This window comes from Arvicola amphibius, chromosome 4 (assembly GCF_903992535.2).
Source record: "Arvicola amphibius chromosome 4, mArvAmp1.2, whole genome shotgun sequence".
Lineage (NCBI taxonomy): Eukaryota > Metazoa > Chordata > Mammalia > Rodentia > Cricetidae > Arvicola > Arvicola amphibius.
Genome location: NC_052050.1, coordinates 88,165,644 through 88,187,219, shown reverse-complemented (window position 1 = coordinate 88,187,219; position 21,576 = coordinate 88,165,644). Strand labels below are relative to the sequence as shown.

The 21,576-nt window shown below is 50.9% G+C and overlaps 1 protein-coding gene across 1 annotated transcript; it reads left to right on the top strand.

The window, feature by feature from the left end:
• The first annotated feature begins 11,037 nt into the window (after positions 1–11,037).
• Stc2 (stanniocalcin 2) lies at positions 11,038–20,695 on the top strand. The gene is made up of 4 exons (XM_038329148.1): positions 11,038–11,188; positions 13,060–13,202; positions 15,437–15,648; positions 20,308–20,695. Exons 1-4 carry the CDS (start codon positions 11,038–11,040, stop codon positions 20,693–20,695), a joined length of 894 nt encoding a protein of 297 aa, XP_038185076.1.
• The last annotated feature ends 881 nt before the right edge of the window (positions 20,696–21,576 follow it).

The following is a 21,576-nucleotide window of genomic DNA, read 5'->3' as shown; positions in this document are numbered from 1 at the left end:
CTCCACCTCTGCCCATCCTGTGGGCTTCACTGGGACGAGGTCTGCTTAGCCCTCAGCTACTTCCACAATTCACTCCTCATGCCGTCAGTCTCTTGGCCTCCTCTGGTCCTCAGGCCTGGCCCCTCCCAGGTCATTTGTCTGCCTCCCCTCTGCAGATGCTCTCAAGAAGAGCAGCTTGTGGGAAGACTTCAAGGAGGGACCAGAGGATGCCAGTGGAGATCAAGGACCAAACTCTAGACTCTCTTGTGCCCTCTGGTAGGTCACCTACACTGTCCCCTCAGCACAATCCAAGGTGAGTGGCAGTAAGGAAAGTTGCCCAAGATGCGGCAGTGTGTCAGAGATGGCCGTTTTCCTAAACACATCCTCACAGGGTAGGAATCCAATTCCCCGAGTGTGGGGTGCATTTTATTGGAGTTCCGAGGGTGATTCAGGGGGCAATGACACATGCTTTCTATTTAAGAGTTCAGGGTTTGATTTCATGATCACCTTCTATTTATGGAAAGAGATGCTAGATTCCATGTGCGGTCACAGTGTAAAGTTTTCTGCTAGAATATACTTTCTAAGTGAAAAATTGGGGCCAATTTCAGGGAAAGGAAGAAGTAAGTAGCTGTTTTGGTGGGCTGTGAGCCGGCTAAGACCACAACGGTGGTAATGCGTAGTTACGGGCTGGCCTCCTATGACAGAGTCATCCTGCAGACCCGTCTTTGTCACTTGTTCATTGGGACCAGATTAAACTTATGAAATTCAATAGATGCCCACTATCCAGAAGTCTGTAGGGCCCAGGACTGTAAGCCATCCAAAGGGGAGCCTGGGAGCCTTCCACTCTCGGGGACACCACCAGAGATGGAGCAAACAATGTGTAGAAACAAAGCTTTGGGAGGGGTAGGGATGGGGGGGTGCCTTGGGAAGGGAAACTCTGGATCTTTGGGTGAGCGGGGAAGCACCCTAAAACAGACCTTGGGCTCTGACCTGGTTCCCTGCATCCAGAGAAGCAGCTTCACATTCTGGAGACTTTCTTACGGCAGAGAAAGCCACTGAAGGACTGAACTTCTCCAGGTATGAGGACCTTGTAAGGGACCGATCAATAAGCCATTTCCTGCAGCTCAGTGTGGCACCCTCAGGAGCACAAGGCTGGGGACAGGAATCACTAAGGTCCTTGCTGATTGGCCCACACTGAACAAGGATCGCTCTCTAGGCAGCTCTATCTGCTCCCTGCCTTCCTGTGTACAGTGAACTAGCCCTTCTTCATTGGCAGAGGCTGCCTTCTCCTTCCCAGAGGCTGACCAGCAACCCCAGCTGGGGGTGCCGGGGAGGAGTGCAGGGGGAAAGGGCTGGGCAGAAACAGAGCCCAACTCACAGAACTGCCTTATTTTGCTCCAAATCTTGAGAGTGGACACTTCACAGAGTCTTTTGGTGTCCTGCCCACCATGAGATTTGTCTTTGGAAATTGCTGTTCCCACCTTACCTGCAGGGTCCCAGATAGACAACAGCACATAACCCTGCCCTTCACCACAAAGCACGAAGCAGCGATCTGAGCTGATCAGATCCTCCCTCTTGGGGAGGAACTGTCAGGAACCTGAAAGTCCAGTTCGTGCAGGACTTGCTGTGGAGGGGTTTCTCGCCATGCCTGTCTGCATACTGTGGAGGGGCTCGCCTCCCTGCAGTGGAGAAGTCATTTCTAGAGCTGGAGGAGGCAATCACCTGTAGTTTTCTCTCATCGTCTCAGAATACCCGACTAAACAATGGTAATGGAGGAAGGGCTTATTTAGACCTGTAGCTTTGGAAGCTTTAGTTGTTGGGGGTACAGAAAATGAGACAGCGGGATCTTGAAGCTGGGGCTGATTCCCTTAGTGCAGACCGGAAGGAGGTGCAGGTGTAGTCTTCGAGGGTGCTGCTCCTGTGTGACTGGCTGCTTGGGGCCATGGGGGCTTCTGTAGAAAGGACTGTGGTCCAGGAAGACCTCCTCTGACCACTCAGCTTAGGCCTAGGCCTGAGTCACCTGATTGCTGTCAGAGAGCAGCTGCCCACCCCTCTGACTGCCCCCACTGTGGCTGCCAGCAGCCGGCACTACACCTGGCACCTAAAAGGAGCCCATCAGATATCTGTAGGGTTAGTGATAGAGGCAGAGGACCCAGGAGTGTAGTTAAAGAGCCAAGATGCCACAGAGAGATGGGGGGGGATGGGAAGGGACAAGGGCAGGGGTGCTGCCCTTAGGGCCTGGGTTTAGCCCTTTCCCAGTCAGGGAGTCACTATCCCAGGAAACATAAGGCAAGGAAGAGCTTGGCAAACGACTCCCCGACTGCTGAAGACAATCACACTCGAAAATATACATGGGCAGATTTTGCGCACTACACTTATGGAAACATTATTCAAGAACATTATGAACACACAAAAATAAATCTTTAAAAATACCATTTGGACAACACACACATACAAATGAAGGATTTCTTCTTCTACTATGGCAGCCCACAGAGGCGTTTGAAAGAAATGAATGTGGCAAGCTTACAGCACACAGGGAATCTGCAGGTAGGAAGACATGCATCCACCGTGGTCCACACAGTTCCCGACCCAGGGAAATCCACCCAACCTCCCCATGTAGATAGAGCCACTAGACCACAGTGAGGGCAGTCAGCAGCTCACTGACTCTGTGCCCCACCTTCTGACAGTGCCCAGGGAAGCTTAGTTGCCCATCAGAGGATGGTCACAACCACCGCTCCTGATCAAGGGAGAAACAATGGTGCCAAGCATGAAGTCTCACAGAACCCACAACAACCCTGCCAACGAACTAAAGCCTGGAGAGGCTAAGTAACCTGACATTGTCATCAGCTGGCAGTGGGAGACTCTGAACAAGACACACAAAGATAGGGGAAAGGAAGGGAACCGGGAGGAGAGCAACCAAAACTGAGCATCCGGGTCAACTCGGCAGAAATTAGAAATGGTGAGAACAGAACAGACTCTGTAGGCATTCTGGAATTAGAAACGAGACGGTGATGAGCTTCCTGCAGAGGCACAGAGAACAGGAGAATACCAAAGATTCTTGGCTGTGCTGGAGCAAGCATGGGGATAGCATTCTGAGACAGGGGAAGATGGGACCGTCACGTAAGAGGAGCGGGGAGGGAGCATCTGATGAAAGAGAAGCTTCACCTTCTTTCTGGACCACTCATTGCGGAACCTGCTTCTGTGTCTCCCGCCTGCCACCTGACTACCCAAGGAGCTTTGCTTTGGTATCTCCATCACCTCTACCTGCTGACTCCATAGCAGTTCATCCTCTTGACTTCCTGGAAGGGAACCATTCTCAACCTTCATTGTTTAAGACTTTTGGTTGGAGCATTGAGTGCTGGTAAAAGCCAAAAAGACAGGAAGGATCCCCTGGTAGGGGAGAGGGGGATGAGGCCTTCGGGGAGGGAGGGAGTAGAACACATGGGACTTGAAAGTGGGGGGGGGGGATGTTGCTGGGAGTGGGAGGTGTAAGCAGGTGGCAGGGCAGAGAGAAGGGAGGTATAACCAAAACTAAGGATCTATGAGAAAGCCATATGGGAACCTAGTATTCTATAGGTTTGTTAAAGAGAGACCAGGAAATTGAATGGAGGTGCCCTCCGTGGGTGGAGAACGCTTCTCTCAGAAGTCATGGGTTATTAAATGAAAATTCCAGTGCAAAGTGTGGCCTTCTCAGCCATACAAAACCAACCAGTTTTCCAGCTTACCCATACTCTGGCTCCTCTGGTGCCCATCATTCTCTCTCTCTCTCTCTCTCTCTCTCTCTCTCTCTCTCTCTCTCTCTCTCTCTCTCTCTCCCAGATTCTAAATGCCTCCCAATCATCTTTCAAGATTCACTTCCTGTTTTTTACGGATATAAAAACTAAAATTTTTCACCTTTGACTCCTCTTAGGAGTCCCTCTACCATCCTCTTGGTTCCTCCCCATCAAAATCCCTACCATGTGCGCTATAAAGATGACCACACTAAACTCTAAGGGCTACAAATGTGTCCCTGTCTCCCTGTTGTGCAGAACACACCACCAGGTGGAGTACACAGATATGTGTGAGTCTGTTAGATGAATTAATAAATGCCAGAGTCGATAAGGTTCTAATGTCTTCAAAATGAAGATTTTGAGTGCATAAAATTACTTGCGAAAATTCTATAAGGACTGACTCAGTAGGAGGGTTCTTGCCTAGCATTAGTACGTACAAAGCCTTGGGTTCCATCCCAGATACAAAAAAATAATTAAAACTTTACGATAAAGCTCCCATGTCATGGGTGTTTGGTCGTGTGCTATTGGTCCCCACTGGAGTCTGAAAAACACTGAAGAAAACATAAGCAGAAGACCATGTAAAATGTCTCCCACGCAGCCTCCCGCTGTAGCAGCCACCAACCTGATGACTGTCTGAGACAGCTGGAAATGGACAAAGGAGGGAGTCAATGGCATGTGTAGATCATGGATGAGTGATTCAAGCGGCCATTGACACAAGGACTCCAGTGTGCACGGGGTATTAGTTTTGGTGTTATTCTTATGCACCCAAGAATCAGTGGGTCTCATCCTGCACACAGCCATCAGAAATGGTCTTTTTTATTATTTATATTTATCTATCTATCTATCTATCTATTTATTTATTGGCTAACCTAAGGAAGTGAAACTTCATTAGAAAATTTAATAATTTAAATGTGGGAAACTTTCACAGCGTGATTTCCTAGTCTTGAAAATATATAAACCCAGAATGAGCATTGTTGTGCGACTGCATCTAATTGCTCCACAGAAGTCAGGCATGAAGTTGGGAAAGGTCCCTCCTGACCATCTCAGATCTTGAGAAAATGAGTTCTCAATTACGATTCTTCTGATTCTTACACAAAATCCCTTCTTCCCATAGCCCACGACAGTCTGCAGTTCTAGGGACAGTCATTGCACTATTGGCGCCATGGTAGCCAAGCACGTTGTACATTAAACACCCATGAGAGCGCTTCATTGGGACCCACCCCTTCGTCTCCATATTGTTACCAATCCCTTTGCAATCACTCCCTCCATTGTCAATTTTAAACTTCATCAAGTAAGTTTTAGTAAGCAAATATCCCCAAAGATATAAAGAACATTGACCTCCATTCTTTTTAGGAAGACGGGCCATTCTAAGTTTATGTTGCAAAATATTTTAAGATAAAATCGTTCCTGTTGAATGGCCAGCTGGATGAAAATAAGACGTTTGCTTTTCTTCTCTGTTTACTCACAGAATCTTAAATGCCATCTAGGTTGGCTTCCGGGCAGACGCAGAGCCTAGACCTTTGCTGACACGGCTCCTCCTGCCATCGCCATTACCAGGACAGAGTATTGCCATTTCTACATTAATCTCAATTGCCTGGCGATTGAACATTTCCCTGACAGTTTTCCTCTCTATCATTTTGCACATACGATTAGAAATTCTATGGTCACAACTATATTCATGGAAAGCAAAAGAAGTGTGCCCCATAAACACTGCCGTTCAGGTGACAGTTGAATAAATAAATGTACGTCCAAGAAAAAGCAATCAATGCTCAATCGAAGAAGCCTGCAAAGAGAGCGCCATCTGCGCGTTATACCTTCCTGGGAACGCAGGCACACTCTGCAGGACACAACAGCAGGGCTGGCTTTCTGCCCGCCTGCATCAGCCTTCAAGATGACTGCGTCATCCTTCCATGGCTTCCCGCTTCAGAGATTTTTACCATGATTGACAATAATTGGCGAAAATGATGAAAGTGTTCCTAGCGCCATAAAATGTCAAAGATATAAAAAAAATTAAGTTCAAGATCCCATGATTTATGCAGAGAGCCGTAGATTTGCCAAGGGTTCTACTGAGTAATTTTAAAACAGGATGGATTTCACTGACTTTTTTTTTTTTAATGTTGTCTCTGGAAGACTTCTAAAAATGAACAAAAGTCATGAAATAGCATTCTTTGAAAATAGAACTGCTGTGTGTGAGGGGGAGAGAGGGGGAAGAGAGAGGGGGGAAAAGAGGGAGGGAGGGAGGGAGGGAGGGAGGGAGGGAGGGAGGGAGGGAGGGAGGGAGGGAGGGAGGGAGGGAAAGAGGGAGGGAGGGAGGGAGGGAGGGAGAGAGAGAGAGAGAGAGAGAGAGAGAGAGAGAGAGAGAGAGAGAGAGAGAAACCATCAAAGACTTCTGGGGTACAATGAGGGTTAAAGTACATTAACTGATTTCAGCATTTACCAAAGTCAGGTTCATGTGGAAAACAAGCCCACAAAAAAGATTTTTCTAAATTTCAGCGTTTCTCAGCCAGAGTTCCAAAGCCAGTCAGAAGGAGTGCCACCTCACCCCAGCATCACGGTGCCCCTACTGGCCTCAGCTGAGGAAGCCAGGCAGCCCCTTGCTTGGGATATTTTTTCCCGGAGTTTGTCTCAGCACACAGAAGGAAGAAAAAGTTATGTCCCAAAGAAAACAGTGAGGGCTTCTGGGTACTGCTCAGACGTTGGGATGAAGCCCTAACACAGCTCAGCCACAGGCAGACCCTTGATGTTCGCTGTCTTCTCGTGTTATTCCAGTAAATGGATCTACTGAGGGATACAGTGTCCTTATTCTCTGAGACTTTAAAAAATTCCTTTGTATCATTTGTATTTCTGGCCAATCTGTGAACAGCTTGACTACTGATTGATGAGAAGTGCCCAGTTCACAAGTGTGCTGTGTTCCAGCACTCTGGAAGCTGGTTAAGGAACTCAACATCATTTTCCCCATGGTACTGCCCAAGCTAGCCATGAAGTCTTGGGCTCAATCCATCCTCCTGTCTCTGTCACCCAAGGAGCTGAGAATAAAGGCTTGCAGCACCTTGCCCAGCTAAAACAATATTATAAGTGGTTGGTTTCCAGGCCAGACCCAAAAGTCTTCTTCATTCAGATGTTGAAGACCTGAACTTTTACAGGAAAAAGGAGCAGAAAACATTCTGAAGATTTATTCATGAACTAACCCAAATGTGAAAGATTTAGTCTCCTTTAATTACGAAGCCTGCTCAACAAAGCAACCAATGACAAAGGACGAAGGGGAGGATCAAGGCTTTTTAGGGGAGACTTCTGCTTATGAGAATCTGGGGAGCCTGACACAGCAGTTTGTCACTTAGTCCAGTTTTACCTCTAGCCATTTTTGTTCCAATTTCCTTCCTACAAGTATGAAACAAGCAGGGTGCACAGAAGGCAGTGAACGATAGGCGTAAGATGGGAAATCAAGATGTTTGGAAGAGATGTCCTTCTTCAGGGTATGAAGTTAAATCATAGCCCTGTGGGAGCTGGCTGAGCCAGGGTGACCTACTGAGGAACATGTGACAGAAGGGACACGGGGGCACCCAGTGTTACAGGCCCTTGACCAGGTGGAAGAATAGAGTCAACTATTTGGCCAGACAGTACCCCTTCTGGCCATAAGGTGGTGCCATAAGCCCAGCCAGTCTGCCCCAATAGGCTAGGGCAAGCAGGGGGCGGAGCTCCCAAGAAAGCCATGTTCCTCACTCAGCCTGTGGAACCTTCAGGAAGCCTGCACTAGAGACCCGCGTCAACTCGTAATCAGTGCCTTCGCGAGCTAGAATGATCCCATCTGCTAGGGCGTCACATGCTCACAAGGGAGCAAGGTGACCTTCTGTCCTGCGGGACACCACACCCCACGTGGAGAGGTCAACCCATTCCTTTGCACTCCCTTTATCTTGTTCCAAAATGTCAGTACCCATCCCAGAGCTTTCTCTGAGTCCTAAAGAGAATCAATCAAAGAGCACCTTGAATCACGTTTCTAGGATTTGGCAACATGGCTCGGCCTTACCACCACGTGACTAGCCATCTAGCCAGGCTGCTCTCCCTCTTTAGCCCCAAACTGGACAACCTCATTCCTGACACAAAACTCAAGAGTGTGTTTTGCCTGCACAGAAACATCCTTTCCCTTGCCTCCACTTGGCAATACCCTTCCCTAGCTTTCCCTCTCCAAAATCCTCACTCTTGGACACCATTGAGGGTGATAGTAAAGGGAAACGGGGGGGGGGGGGGGGGGTTCTCATCACACAAGTCTGGGTGTCACAGACAGACCAGCTCTGTCTCCGCAATTATATGTCTCAAACTGTCCAGATGCTGGAACCACGGTGCAGCACTGGCTGGCCCACCCTTGCTCCTCCAAGCCTTTGTTCCCATTTAGGGTGGACATTAGGTTTTAGAGAGGCGCCAAAGTCTCAGATGTGTGATGTAGTACCTGTGCTCAATTCATGCTGGCTTTATGTCATCTACTGTCCCCAGCCCATTTCCACTGTCTGCCAAACCCAGTTTGAGGGACTGATGAGCTCAGGGAATCTGCAGGGGAAAGGGGATCACAACAAAGGCTCCAGTGTGTGCCCCGCCCTTCTCCAGCCTCGTTCTGCCCTGGGCCAAAGGCCCAGAGCATCGCCCAGCAAACCTCCCAGAGAGTCTGCAGCCCTGGCGAGATGGACACCCTTTTCTGTGCTTCTGCCTTGGCCGGCTGGTCCAGAAAGGACCCTTCAGTGTTGGGTGCTATGTGCGCTCACAGCACCATACATCCAGCCACTGTGGGCTCTTCCTAGAGCGGCAATTGGCTCAGATGGGAGCCATGAAATTCCCTTGAAAGTTGGAGTAAAAACCTCAAGATGGTTTTTTAAAACCACGCAGGTTCTCTGAGGGCAGGCGCGGTGCCTCACCGCAACAGGACAAGCTGGCTTTCCTTCTACCGCCCTGAATCTCCAGATTCTGTTTCTCTGGTGCCACTTCTGTTTGTGGATGAGGCCATAGAGGTCTGTCCAGCTCTGAAGTTAAGTTAGGCTGAGGTCTGCTTGACTCTCCCGAAAAATTTTTGGCCTTAAGTGGGGGGGGGGGGGAGGGAGCGCAGACCAACATGTTTTGTTTGGTTTGTTTTTAAGGATGTACAGGAGGGTTTCTTTTCATAAACTAATAAAGAAAGCTAAATTAACTATTCAAACAAGCAAGGTGGCCAGTGAGGATGACCCATCATTATACCCACTATCCACCACCTTCCTCAAAAAATGAGTGACGAAGTTTCTGCTATTAAAATCATGGGTATGAGTGGCAATTTCTTCCCGCCATCCAAGTCTAAGACATTCAAAGTGACCATTTTCTGGGTACTATGAACAAAAGCTCCAAGAGGTTCTGCCCCTGGAAAGTCCGTTCCCACCTCCTCCCTTCCTTTCTCCAGTGTGAAGCAGCGGTCACCCTGAGCCCCAGCCTCTGCCATCTCCTTGCTGGAAGGCAACTGGCACCCAGGAAAACTGAGCGGGCAGCTGGCAGACAACCTGGGCGCCCATCTCTGCAACCCCTCCCTCAGGCGTGTCACACGTAGGCGCAGAAGAGTCAGAGAGTGCGCCTCGGTGCGGAGGCCCAGGGTAGCAGTCGCCGCAGGCGGTGGGTGATGAAACCTCCTAGGCGCATTACTGCAGAGTGCGCGGGCGAGCGGGGGTACGGCGAGGACGTATATTGAGAGCTGGTACCCAGGCTCACCTGTTCTCCAAGACTAGGGTGAGAATGAGGGGGAGGGGCAAGTAGCGCCAATACCGGATGAGGGCCAGGTGACACTAGGTGGCAGCGCTCGCCTCTCCACCCTCCCCTCACCAAGCTAGCCCCCCGAACTAAGCCGTCGGGTTAACGAGGCCAAGAGCAGCAGTTCCTGTCCCGGGCTGGAGCGAGGGAGACGTGAGCGTGCACACGTACACACACAGAAGGGGGGGAGAGGCGCTCCCAGCAGCGCCCAACTTTCTCCCTGCTTCCTCCAGCAGGGGAGATAGCAGCTGAAGGCAATCTGATTCCCAGGGTGCTTAAGGAGGGGGATCCAAAAGAGGGAGAAGGTATATAGAGAAAGTCCCGGAACCTGAGACCTTTTGCTTTTATTTTTGCATCAGAATGCTGAGCAATAAAGGGAACCTTCCAACTGGGCCGAGAGGTGCTTAGGAAAAAATGGAAGCGTGTGTTTGGAGATGCCTAAAGTTGTCTGTTAGCTCAGGCTTCTGGAGCACGCGATGCTCCGCGGCCGCCTGACCCAAGGCTGCCTGGGCCTCCTAGCGACCCGCCAGGAAATGATGCAAGTCTGGATTGTCACCTGGATCCCTGAAGCCCAGACAGGAATCCGTCTGGATTGGGGGAGGGGAAAGACAAGACGCCCCAGGTGTTGCAGGACCCACCAAACCCGGGCAAAAATAAAGTGGGAGGTGGACTGTCGGGCCAAGTGCTTCAGGGTTTTGTAGCCTGTCTTTAAGCGCCTGTTTTGTTTTAAAAAAAAAAAAAAAAAAAGCCAAGCCTCACCACACTTAGGAATTCCCATCAGAGCTCAATTTGCTCGCACCATCTCTGTGCCCAGGTATCTGTTCCAATCTCTCCAGGCCTAGGGGCTGACAATGTCACTGAGTTCCAAAGAGAAAACTTTCTCAGCCGGAAGCGAGCCCCTGCGGACGTGGTCCCAGTAAAGACAGACCCTCCCCGCCCTCTCTCTCACCCCCCCCCCTTTTTTTTAGTTTTCGCGTTGCAACTAGAACTGGCATCCACTTTGTTTTTTTTTTTTTTTCTCAGTCCGTTCGGCCATTGCCCCGGTGCACCCGCACACGCGCACGCATCTTGGGCCGCGCTCACACACACGCACGCAAAAGCGTGGCCGCCGCCAGGTCGGCAACTTTGTGGGGTGCTCGCCGCGGCGCTCCGCTTCCTCCCGTAGTAGTTGGCGCAGGCCCCGCCTCCCGGCTGTGTTGTCAAACGGGCCGGGGTCTCGGATTGGTCCAGCCTCCGGGACAACACCTGCTCGACTCCTTCATTCAAGTGACACCAGAGCTTCCAGGGATATTTGAGGCACCATCCCTGCCATCGCCAGGCACTCGCGGCTCTGCTAACGGCCTGGTCACATGCTCTCCGGAGAGCTACGGGAGGGCGCTGGGTAACCTCTATCCGAGCTGCGGCGAGGAGGAGGAAAGGGGCGAGCCGGGAGGAAGAGTGGGAGGAGGGGGGAAGCAGCAGAGGAGGAAGAGGAGGAGGAGGGGCGCACAAAGAATCCAGGTCTCCCGGCGGGAGGGTGATACCCAGAACCATGTGTGCCGAGCGGCTGGGCCAGTTTGTGACCCTGGCTTTGGTGTTTGCCACCTTGGACCCGGCGCGGGGCACCGACGCCACGAACCCTCCGGAAGGTCCGCAAGACAGGAGCTCCCAGCAGAAAGGCCGTCTGTCCCTGCAGAACACAGGTAAACGCGTGCGCCCTGCAGCAGGGAGCTGCGCAGGGAGGGGGGGGAAACACGGTGCACGCCCGCAGCGCTCCCAGTGCGTTTAGCCCCAACCCAGCGACCCGAGCTCACCCAGGCAGCGCAAACTCTTGGTGGCTCGGGGCTTGCAGAGGGAAGAAGCGAGGTCTGGGCTGGGCTCTGAGCTCCCGGAATCCGCACGTGCTAGCAGGGTGATGAAATGGCTGAGGCAGGACTTGTTGCTACTCTCCCCCAGGGCTGAGGGGAAACGAGGCAGCGCTTGGCGCTGCCAGCTCCAGCCAGAGTGCCAGGCCCGGAGCAAGACGCGCTTCGTCCAGGTTAGCCTGTGCAGGGCCCCAAGGGTCCCCGGAACTGGGCTCGCCCTGCGCCCAAAGAACTTCTTCCAAACCGGCCAGTCTGGCATGGACTGACTCTCCTTCCTTTAAAGATTGCCGGACATCCCAGAACTTTGCTGGCCAGTTAAATGGCACCAAGAAGTTTTCCTTGGGAGGAGGGAGTTCGCAAAGCGTACCTGTGTGACGCTCCGTGGTCCCTTGCTCCTAGCCAGGTCAGCAAGGGAAGAAATGTTGACACGACCCAAATCGTGCGCCGGCCCTGCTCAGCGGCAAGCAGCAGCGCAGAGCCTGGCGTGCGGCACACGGGGCTGGCCTTCTTCCCAGCTCCCGGGAGAAAAAGAAACGTGTCTGCCGCTCGGCTCCTTGCTTATGCCCCCACTCCCGCTATTCCTCTGGGGCCTTGTGAACGCTGCGGCCGTGGCGTGCGTGCGCTCCTTGCCTGAGTCAAAATACACAAATGAGGGTCAGGGGCGCCCAAATGAGCAATCGCTGTCCTGTCCGTGGCCAGGCGTGGAGTTAGTCCGGTCTCTCTCTGCCCCCCTCCCCGGCCCCGTTTGCCCAGGCGCGCGCAGTCGAGGGTCCCTCGCCTGCCCTGCCTCTCTCGGGTTTAGGTGCCCCTCCACAGATACACGCCCCTCACTCTCTCGCTAGATTTCATCTGATACAGATTTTTCGACTCCAGCCCCGCCCTTCTTCCAAAATACACTTTCCTAGTTGTAATTTTGCGGTTGGTTTAAATCGTGGAACTGAGTGAGCCCAAGAGGGCATGAGACTGCACTCCCGCAGCCTGACAGCTCCCAGTCTGTCCTTTCAGGCTGACGAATTAGGACGTCTTGGAAGAGGTAGCACGCTCCTGGGCCCCAGGGATTCTAGGGGATTAAGTGATATCTCACACCAGATCCCTAATTAAAAGGAACTTCCAAAGTGAATGATGGCGGTGGAAGGCCAGCCCCCACCTGCCTCCATTCTGAGGCTGTTGCCAGCCGCAGCCTCCCTGGCCTGGCATTTTTTAATGCGGGTGGTTTGGAGACACGGCTTTAATAGGAATCTTGTTTTGATTTTTAGGTGTTGAATCATAAAGCTGAATTCAAGTTGCTTTTTGGAAGCTTTCGTCTGGGGTCAGGAAGGAAATAGCTGGATCTTAAAGGCAGTGGCTTCTGCGGCCGTTTAATTCATGAAACTAAGTCTTTTGGAAATTTTACTTTTCCCTGTGGGTTTCAAAAACTGAAATATTTTCTGCTCTTAAACTGAGTATTCTCACATATACCTTCATAAAGTGGGAAAGAAAGAGGGAGGGGGAAAATGCTTGTACTAACTTCTGACTGTGATATTTGTTACTTTTTGGCTAATTTTACAAAAACAAATACCAATTCTTTTCAGTAAGCAGTAGTAAATAATGACATTCTATTTTTCCACCTTCTTCTATTCTGAAATTGGAACACCTTTTTCCCCTTTAGTTTTCCTCTAGCCCTTACTGTTAGCATGGCAGAAAACTTGTAATTTTTTTTGTCATTTTAGCGGAAATCCAGCACTGTTTGGTCAACGCCGGAGACGTGGGGTGTGGTGTGTTTGAATGTTTCGAGAACAACTCTTGTGAAATCCGGGGCTTACATGGGATTTGCATGACTTTTCTGCATAATGCTGGAAAATTCGACGCCCAGGTAAAGCATATAGCATGAAGAATACTCTGGGTCAGTGTGGCATGGCTGAAATACTAGCTGGACAGATTGCTAACCCATTTCCCAAACTGTTATTTGAGGCAGTTTGACGCTTGCAGCAGTAGAGAAGGGCACCAGTGTGTTTGCTTCCTGGAGTTGCCATTGGGCCAGATCCTTTCAAATTCTTACACTGTATCTGCATAGGCAAAGCAGGCTGGGCATCAAAGTCATAGCCAGTGGTAAACACAGTGTCTGGACAACCAGAACCCCATCCCCAAAAGTGCATTAGGAAGAGAAGGCTGGAGTGGCAGGGACCCTCGCTGTAGGTAGCAAAGTATATGTGTATATGTGGGCAGGCCACATAGATAATTCACGGCCTCCAAACAGCACAGAGCAGAAAGAGAGTCTCCTCTCCCAACCCGAAAAGTCAAACCCTGACTGAATCTCGCTTGCCTTATAGCCAGAATCCGCCTCAGATTGCCAAGGTAAAGTTGAGTTGCTACTCAGGGCAAACCGCCTATAAGCCAGCTGGTGGTTCCGGCACAGAATGTGTGTTTAGGTGGCATGTAGCATTGGGCTCATTGCCGTTCTCTGCCCCGGTTCTCGGCCCTGTCGAAACACACTGTTGGTATAGCTCATAAATTTCCTCTCCCATTTCAATGGAGTGAGGTGACTAAGTCTGGGGTAGGCCAACGGATGAGGTGTGATTTAGACACGTCACCCGTCACCATCCACTGACATCCTGAGTACGGCCTCACAAAGCAAGGCCTGGGAACCAGAAAGGGACGTGACTGATGGGGACAGCAGAGGATGTGAGGTAGCACAGGGGAAGCCGAAACGGAGGGAAGAGGGAGAACTTTGAACTCCTTGCCTATCCGTAGATAAATCGTGTGTGTGTTCCCCCCCCCCCTCCAAATTGGAGCTAGGCCACGCAATAGGAAATCTGGAAGAGAGGAGTGTATCGAGGGCCTTCCCACAGGATGTCAGAGAAGAATACTGAAAAAACAGATTGCCACAGCCCTCACATAAATCCATCTTGTGTTCTCAGCCAATAGGAGAATGTTCTCAAGTTAGAGACATCCCTTTTAAGTCACTTCTCAGTGTGTAACTACTTAATAAAGTGCCAAGCTCTGCCCTCCAGCCCATCTGGCTCCCAGCTAGAAAATCAAAGAAAAGGGGGCGCCACAGGGTGGATGGGCATGGGTACCACATGGGTCTTCAACCATCGACACTATCTGTAGACATTTCTAAAGAGAAAACCAAAGTAAACAAACATACTGCTGGCTTCCCGCTTCCAACCTGAACTGGTTCACTTTCTCAACTCAGTGATTTCCAGACCTGCCTCAAAAAAGAGAGAGAGAGAGAGAGAGAGAAAGAGAGAGAGAGAGAGAGAGAGAGAGAGGAGAGAGAGAGAGAGAGAGAGGAGAGAGAGGAGAGAGAGAGAGAGAGAGAGAGAGACAGCCTATGTGCATGGAAATTAAGGGGAGATTCCTGGGTAGATGCCCAGCAGTGCCTCCAGGCCAAGGAGGTTGATAAGAGTAAAATTGGGAGCTTGCCCCCACATCCCGACAACTGCCTCCTTCTGGCCTTGGCACAATCGGCTAAGGGTGCCAGGAAGGAGAACTGTGGGCCACATGTATGCCTGCCAGGCTGCCTCACCCCTCTGAGACAGTGGGGAGGATGCTATTTGATGCTTATGTCCCACTGACCTGCTGCCAAGCAAGATGTTGGGGGGACCTTTTAGAAACCATAATCCTAACAGTTTAAAAGTAAAGAACGTCCCTCCTGGAAGCATCTAAAGAGGTGACGAGACCATGAGCTGGAGCACCGGAACTAAATGGGAGGCTCCAAGAGCTTCCCATGCTTCCCAGGATGGAGCGTAAGGAAGAAGTGTACTCTTACTGACACTGGCAAAGGAGCTAGGGCCAATCTCAGGGAATTTGCTACCAGGCAGTCACCTCCTAGCTGCCCAGAGGACACCCCAATTCTAGGGAAACTAGAAGAGCAACTGGGGAAGAGAGGGGCAGATCTGTCTGTGTACAGAGCTCACAACCACTCTGGCCCAATGCCAGCGATGTCATGTCACCTCCCACCCAGAACCACATCAATCCGAGCGCAGCCTCGGTACGCCGAGATCAAAAACCCCTGTGCTAGCCTAAGACTGGCACATGCCATCCTGGCTAGTGAAAAAACCTTGTCTCCTCTGCCCCCCTCCCTTTTGTGTCCTCCACCCTCAGGGCAAATCATTCATCAAGGATGCCCTGAGGTGCAAGGCCCATGCCCTGCGGCACAGATTTGGCTGCATCAGCAGGAAGTGTCCGGCAATCAAGGAGATGGTTTTCCAGTTGCAGAGGGAATGCTACCTCAAGCACAATCTGTGCTCAGCGGCGCAGGAGAACATCGGCGTGATGGTGGAGATGATAAACTTCAAGGACCTCCTGATGCATGAGTGAGTAGCAGCACCCCCATCCCCAGGAGAATGGGAGGAAGGGTCGCCTGGCAAGGGTGGGGTCCTGAGGGCCAGAAATGTGTTTGAGGATTGCTACTTTTGGAGGTGAACTCCCTTTAAGTGGATACAGTTGTGGTGTGCCCCAGAGAGCTAGAAAACCCCGCCAGAAATTCATCAAATTTGAAATCCCCCCAAACAGAAACATTATTTTTACTAAGTGCAAAATATCTACCACTCTCCATCCTCCCTGTGGCCAAGTCCTGGTTGCTGCGTGATTGGAGTAGCTCAGTAGCTCACAACAGCTGATACACACTAACATTTACCTGCGTGTAGGTGCTTGGCACTAGGCCAGGTGTGTTACATGAAGTGTCCGCCCATTCCTCACATCAACCCTTCATGCCTCCAGATTCTCACCGCAGAAAACTGAGCCCTGCTGTGGCGAAGCACTCACAGTTAGGGAGAAGCAAAACTAGGGACTGGGGTTCCGGCAGTGTGGCTACAGCACCTTAGCTCTCAATGGCTCCAATCCAATCAGCAGCTTTTTCTGCTTCCAGAGCTCCCCAGTTCCCTTCTCTAACTCTGCAGAAAGCATAAAACAAACAGTGGAAACTTTAGTCGGCTAAACAGGCATGCTAAAATGGACTTGAAGATGATAGAGCCAAATCATCTCATTCCTTGGCTCTTACCCCAACTGTAGGATCCCGGATTTTGCAGAGCAGTAAAAGACATTGATCCAGCATTGTTTCTAACATGGCAGTGTGGTCCACAGGCCCCAAAAACAGAGATAGAGAACAAAAAGGGAAGCCACCAGTATAGCAGACAGTGCCAACCACTGCCACCTTTATAGCCACGTCCATCTTTTCCATGGTGACTCACTGAGCCAAATCAGCACAATTTTAGGGACTTTCAACCCATTAGGTCATTGCACGACCTTCTCCCAGTTATGTTACCAAACATACCACCTTCACGGCACTAATGCCTAGATTCTGAGACAGTCATCTCGTCTCTCAATTATGAGGCCTTTAGTAGCTTGTGGCACTTTGGTACAATATAAAATTATTCGTGGTGAAATTCTGCAACCAGACCTTTCCAAAAGAAAGACTGTGTCGCTTGGTTTTTGGACCATACTAATACTTCACAACAGATTTCCATTCTTCCAAACATTTACAAAGGAACAATGGCATGGACAATAGTAATTGTCTTTTATTTCTCTTTGATGTGCAAAGATCTTGGTCATGGGTTATCCATGGATTACCCTGTTTGTCTTCCGACCAGCCACAAGATTGAAATTCGCATCTTCATATCATAGGGAAGGCTCATGAAGCTGAGAACTTCTCTTGTGAGGTTTGATTCCTGCTTTGCAGCCTGGGGATTGGTAGTGTATGCTAGTCCCTTACTATCCACAGGGGATGGTTCAAGGGCCTCCCCTACACATCCACATCCATGAATGAGGAAGGCTCAGATAAATCGATGGCGTAATCTACTCTGGATGACTTATAATACCTACAGACAGTGCAGCTGCTGTGTAAGTAGTTGTTAGTCTACAGTGCTTAGGAAACAACGGCAGGAAGAGTCTGCTTCAGTACAGAGGCAGGTTGCTTCCAAAACGTCGATCTGTGCTTGGCTAGTTGAATCCGCAAGGCACGGAGCTGTGTATGACTGAAACTTGGTGTGAGGAACAGGCCGGCGGTCAGAATGCCAACTGCCCTGCTCCTCCTGTTCTTGCTAGACCTGCGAAGACTTGGGGAGTCTTCTCATGTGACGAGGGCTTCTTCCTTTCCCTAATTACTCCCTCATTGTCACCAGAGAGTACTGTGAGAGTCTATTCCTTCGAGGTGCCCTTGAAAGAGGCACATGTTCACAGCCAAGGAACCTCTGTCTCAGTGGCATATTTAAGAGGACTTCTTAGTCTTCAGGGTGGGAGGTTGAGGGCCTGCGATAAGCCTGTGATACATTCATGGAGTGTGTGGAGTGTGAGTATCTTCTGAAGAAAGGTCTTTGGGAAAACTGAAGCCTTTCAGGTTTGGGGAACACATGCCCCATCCTAGAATTTAGGAAAGGTTAGTGCACTGTGGTGTCAAGAGCCTCTTCCACAGGAACATGGCCTCCAGGCCAGGGCCTCTTGTTTCACGGGTCTCCCACAGCATTTAGTATCAGCAATAGCAGCCAACACTGGCCTGCTCTGCCGAAGCAGGTGGCCCATCCTGTGCAAAGGTGTGGGTGTCTTAAGAACACTGCCAGGAGGCCGCATGCAGGACCTCCTCCTGCTGCTAAGCCAGGACTTCTGGGCATTGAGTTTGTGCCAAGCTCCGGCTCCTTGAAAACCTCCTTCCCCTAGCGCCACGCAGCGATGCAATGCCCAGCTTCGACTTCAAGCTGAACTTTCCCAATTTTTCAACCAGCTTAACTGATTAAAGGATCCTTTCAGCCCCCACATACCGAGAAAGCCATCTCAGAGTGTGTGGCAACAGTCACAAACAAGAGAATGTGAGCCAAGTTTGCCTTTCCCTTTAAGGAGGAGGAAGTCAGCCGTGCAGAATCCAAACCACCCCATTCCTCTACAGTGCTTCTGCCAGGAGCAGGGGTGGCAGCAATGTCCAGTCTGCTGCAGGCTGCCCCTCTCACCGCTGCCTGCCCACCCCACTCTCTTCTTATCATCTGCCTCCCCCTAGCTGTGGCTAGTCTCCCTTGGCCTCTGCACACCCTGTCACTGGGTGCTGGCAGCCGTCAAGGGTTTGGAGCCTCAAACACATTCCCCTCCTTCGGCCTTGCTGACACTCAGTTGAGTGCTGGGTTTTGTCATCGGACAGGCTCAGCCTGCAGCCTAAGAAGGCACCATGCCAACCCAAAGCACGGCTTAGATTAATTTACTTGGCCACACACGCCCTCCCCACAGGGCTCGGCTTCATCCCTGAGGGAGAGAGAGAAGACAGAACAAGCCGAGGAGAGGGGGACTAGTCCTGCCTCAGGAGGCCGGTGTCCATCTTATAGGTCCAGGGTTCAAAGGCAGACATACCATGATGGAGAAGACCCCAGAGAGATCTGTGTATTCCCGGGAGGATCCTTTAAGCTTAAAGGATAAAGGAAACTCAGTTCAAAATCCCAGATAGAGCCAGCAAATGACCAAACATTTTGCTCCCATTTTTCAGATGGCCTCAGTGGATTTGAGCTTCCTAAGGCAGTGTTTGCTTTCAAAATACGAAGGGGGCATGAACAGCTTACAGCATCCCTTTCTCTATAACTTCCTCCTCCAAGTGCTCAATAGACAGAGTCACACTGTCCTTAGCAACAGCCGAGGCCTGCTTGAAAGAGACTGAGCCTTGCCCACCAGCCATGCACAAACCGTGATGCCAAAGGAATCAAATAGGCCTTAAAACACAGTTCCAGAACATCCCTTCTGCCTGTCCTCAGCCCAGGCCAGGCCTCCCTTGCCTAGGATTTCCCAAAGGGGACTTTTCTTTTCCCTATTCCTTATTCTTATGTCCTCAAAGTAAGGACAGTTCCAACTTGGGGAGTGAATAGCCACAACAGCATTGATTATGCCACACATCTTAGAACATATGCCGCTTTTTCTGCAGAGCCAAGGTTGCCAGCCTGCAGAGAAAGATTACACAGACCCCGAGGATGGTCATCCAAGTCTCAAGTCACACCTCAGAGAGGAGAGAACCCTTGCTCCTTGTAAATGGCTGCACATCTCACAGTGATTTCCCTATGGAAGCAGGCGCTGTCTGTCATGGGCACATTTGTCCAGGACGTAATTCTAGTTAGGCACACAAAGTCACATAAAGCATCCCACATCTTCTCAGATCTTAAAGGCCAGTGAGGGTTAAGGAGGGCTCAGTAGGTAGGCCCATCAAGTTAAAGAGTGGCACACTTCTCTGTCCCCTGGAGTGAGTCCTCCAGCAATTTGACTAAGAAACAACTCAAGGTCCTTGGTACAGGTGGAGATGCAGTTCCGAGAATGGAATGTACCGTGTTGCTTTCAGAGAGAGCTGTTCTCATTGTGGGCATGGGGACCCTGACTGACTGAAAAGGGAAAGCCACAGGGAGATGACACTATAGGACAATGACCCTCCCCAGTGCATCTCGTTTCAGATCCCCCCAGACAGTGGCATACATACCCAACAGCTTTCATAAAGGCCTTTTGTTTTAAGCCTAAGTCAGGGCACACAGGTAGACCTCAGGAGACCCTCACTGATGCCACCTATCATGGGCAAGCATGGGGACTCCTGAGAGCTGCTCAGGAACTCCTTAGTCCAACACTTTCTGGGTTCTTCACTGAAAGCACATGCACACACCAGTTTAATATTGAAGACCCTTCACCATTGGTCAAGATCATCTCCACTCCAGCCAAGCTCACCAGCTCCCGGAGCCTGGGTGTGCCTAAGACGTCATTGCCTTCCTCTCCACTCACACAGCTGCTCTGCCTGAAATGCCTACCTTAATGCCCTGGCCTTCAGCTTTCCTCCCATGTATCCACACTGTCTGTAGCCCTACACCTATTTGAGAAGCAGGAACCTGCCTTAATGCCATTCCCTACCATGGAACCTAGTCCGCAAAGATCACTCACTGAACCCAAGTTAAGCATTGTCTCTTGTCACAGGGCCCCATTAGAACATGCTCCAATCTCAGTCTTTCTCCCTCTGCTCGAATCTCTAGGCCCTATGTGGACCTCGTGAATCTGCTGCTGACCTGCGGGGAAGATGTAAAGGAAGCCGTCACTCACAGCGTCCAGGCTCAGTGTGAGCAGAACTGGGGAGGCCTGTGCTCCATTCTGAGCTTCTGCACCTCCAACATACAGAGACCTTCCACTGCGGTCCCTGAGCACCAGCCCCCGGCAGATAGGGCCCAACTACCCAGGCCTCACCACCGAGAAACAGGCCACCACCTATCCGAAGCCAGCAGAGGCGCCAAGGGTGAGCGAGGGAGCAAAAGCCACCCACATGCCCACACCCGAGGCGGAGCAGGTGGCCAGAGCGCCCAGGGACCTTCTGGGAGCAGCGAGTGGGAAGATGAACAGGCTGAGTATTCCGACATCCGGAGGTGAAACGAAAACTTGGCCGTGAAAGTTTCCTCCAGGCCGTCCATTTCCTTATCTATGGACATTCCAAAACATTTTACATTAAAGAGGGGGATGTCACACGCAGGATGTGTGCGAATTGTGGACTTCATGCAGGTGTCTGAACAGGTGAGATGGAGACTCCAGGGCAGCAAGGTCTCAGGTGCCTGCCTGGTGGGTCGGCACCTACGGAAGCTTATTCACGGGAGTGTTGCCTTGAGTCTGCCTGTGGCTTTGTCCCTTTCGGTCTGTGGGAGCTAGTGCGTGGCTAAGGTGTGCTCTGTTGGGGGGAGGTCAGATGGGGAGGGAAGGGGGCACACGTGGGTGCTAGGCCCTACCCTACAGTTTCCAGTGCTGTCTGCAGGGAACAGTCTGGGCTCTGGGACAGGAGTGAGTGGGAAGTGTGGCTGTTAGGGCAAAGGAGGAGCAGAGAGGATGCAGGACTCAGCCATGCTCGATGCCAAACCAAAGCTTAGTGTCGTGCCTGGGACCTTGTGTTTCATAGCTGCTGGAAGGGACGTGGGGTACTGCATTTTCTGTGTGTCATTTCTGAGCCATTGCTCTGTCTGGGGGACACGGAAGGAGTGGCCGTCTGTTTTGACCACTGCTTCAGGTCTCAATTTTACTTTTTTTTTTTTAATCCATTGACGATTTGTCTGTCATCCAAATAAATGACTTTCAAATCGAACAACTGGGTCACCAGAACCAGCTCAAAGCAGGAAGAAAATCAACCCCAGCTCATCTCTGGAGGGTAAATTTTCATAAGTTCTCTTTTAAGAAGAGCTTAAACAGCAGTATCCCCAGAGGGAAAAGCACATACCAGGGGTCCCTTCCTTGACAGCCTTTTCCTAGACTTTCGCTATCTCAAC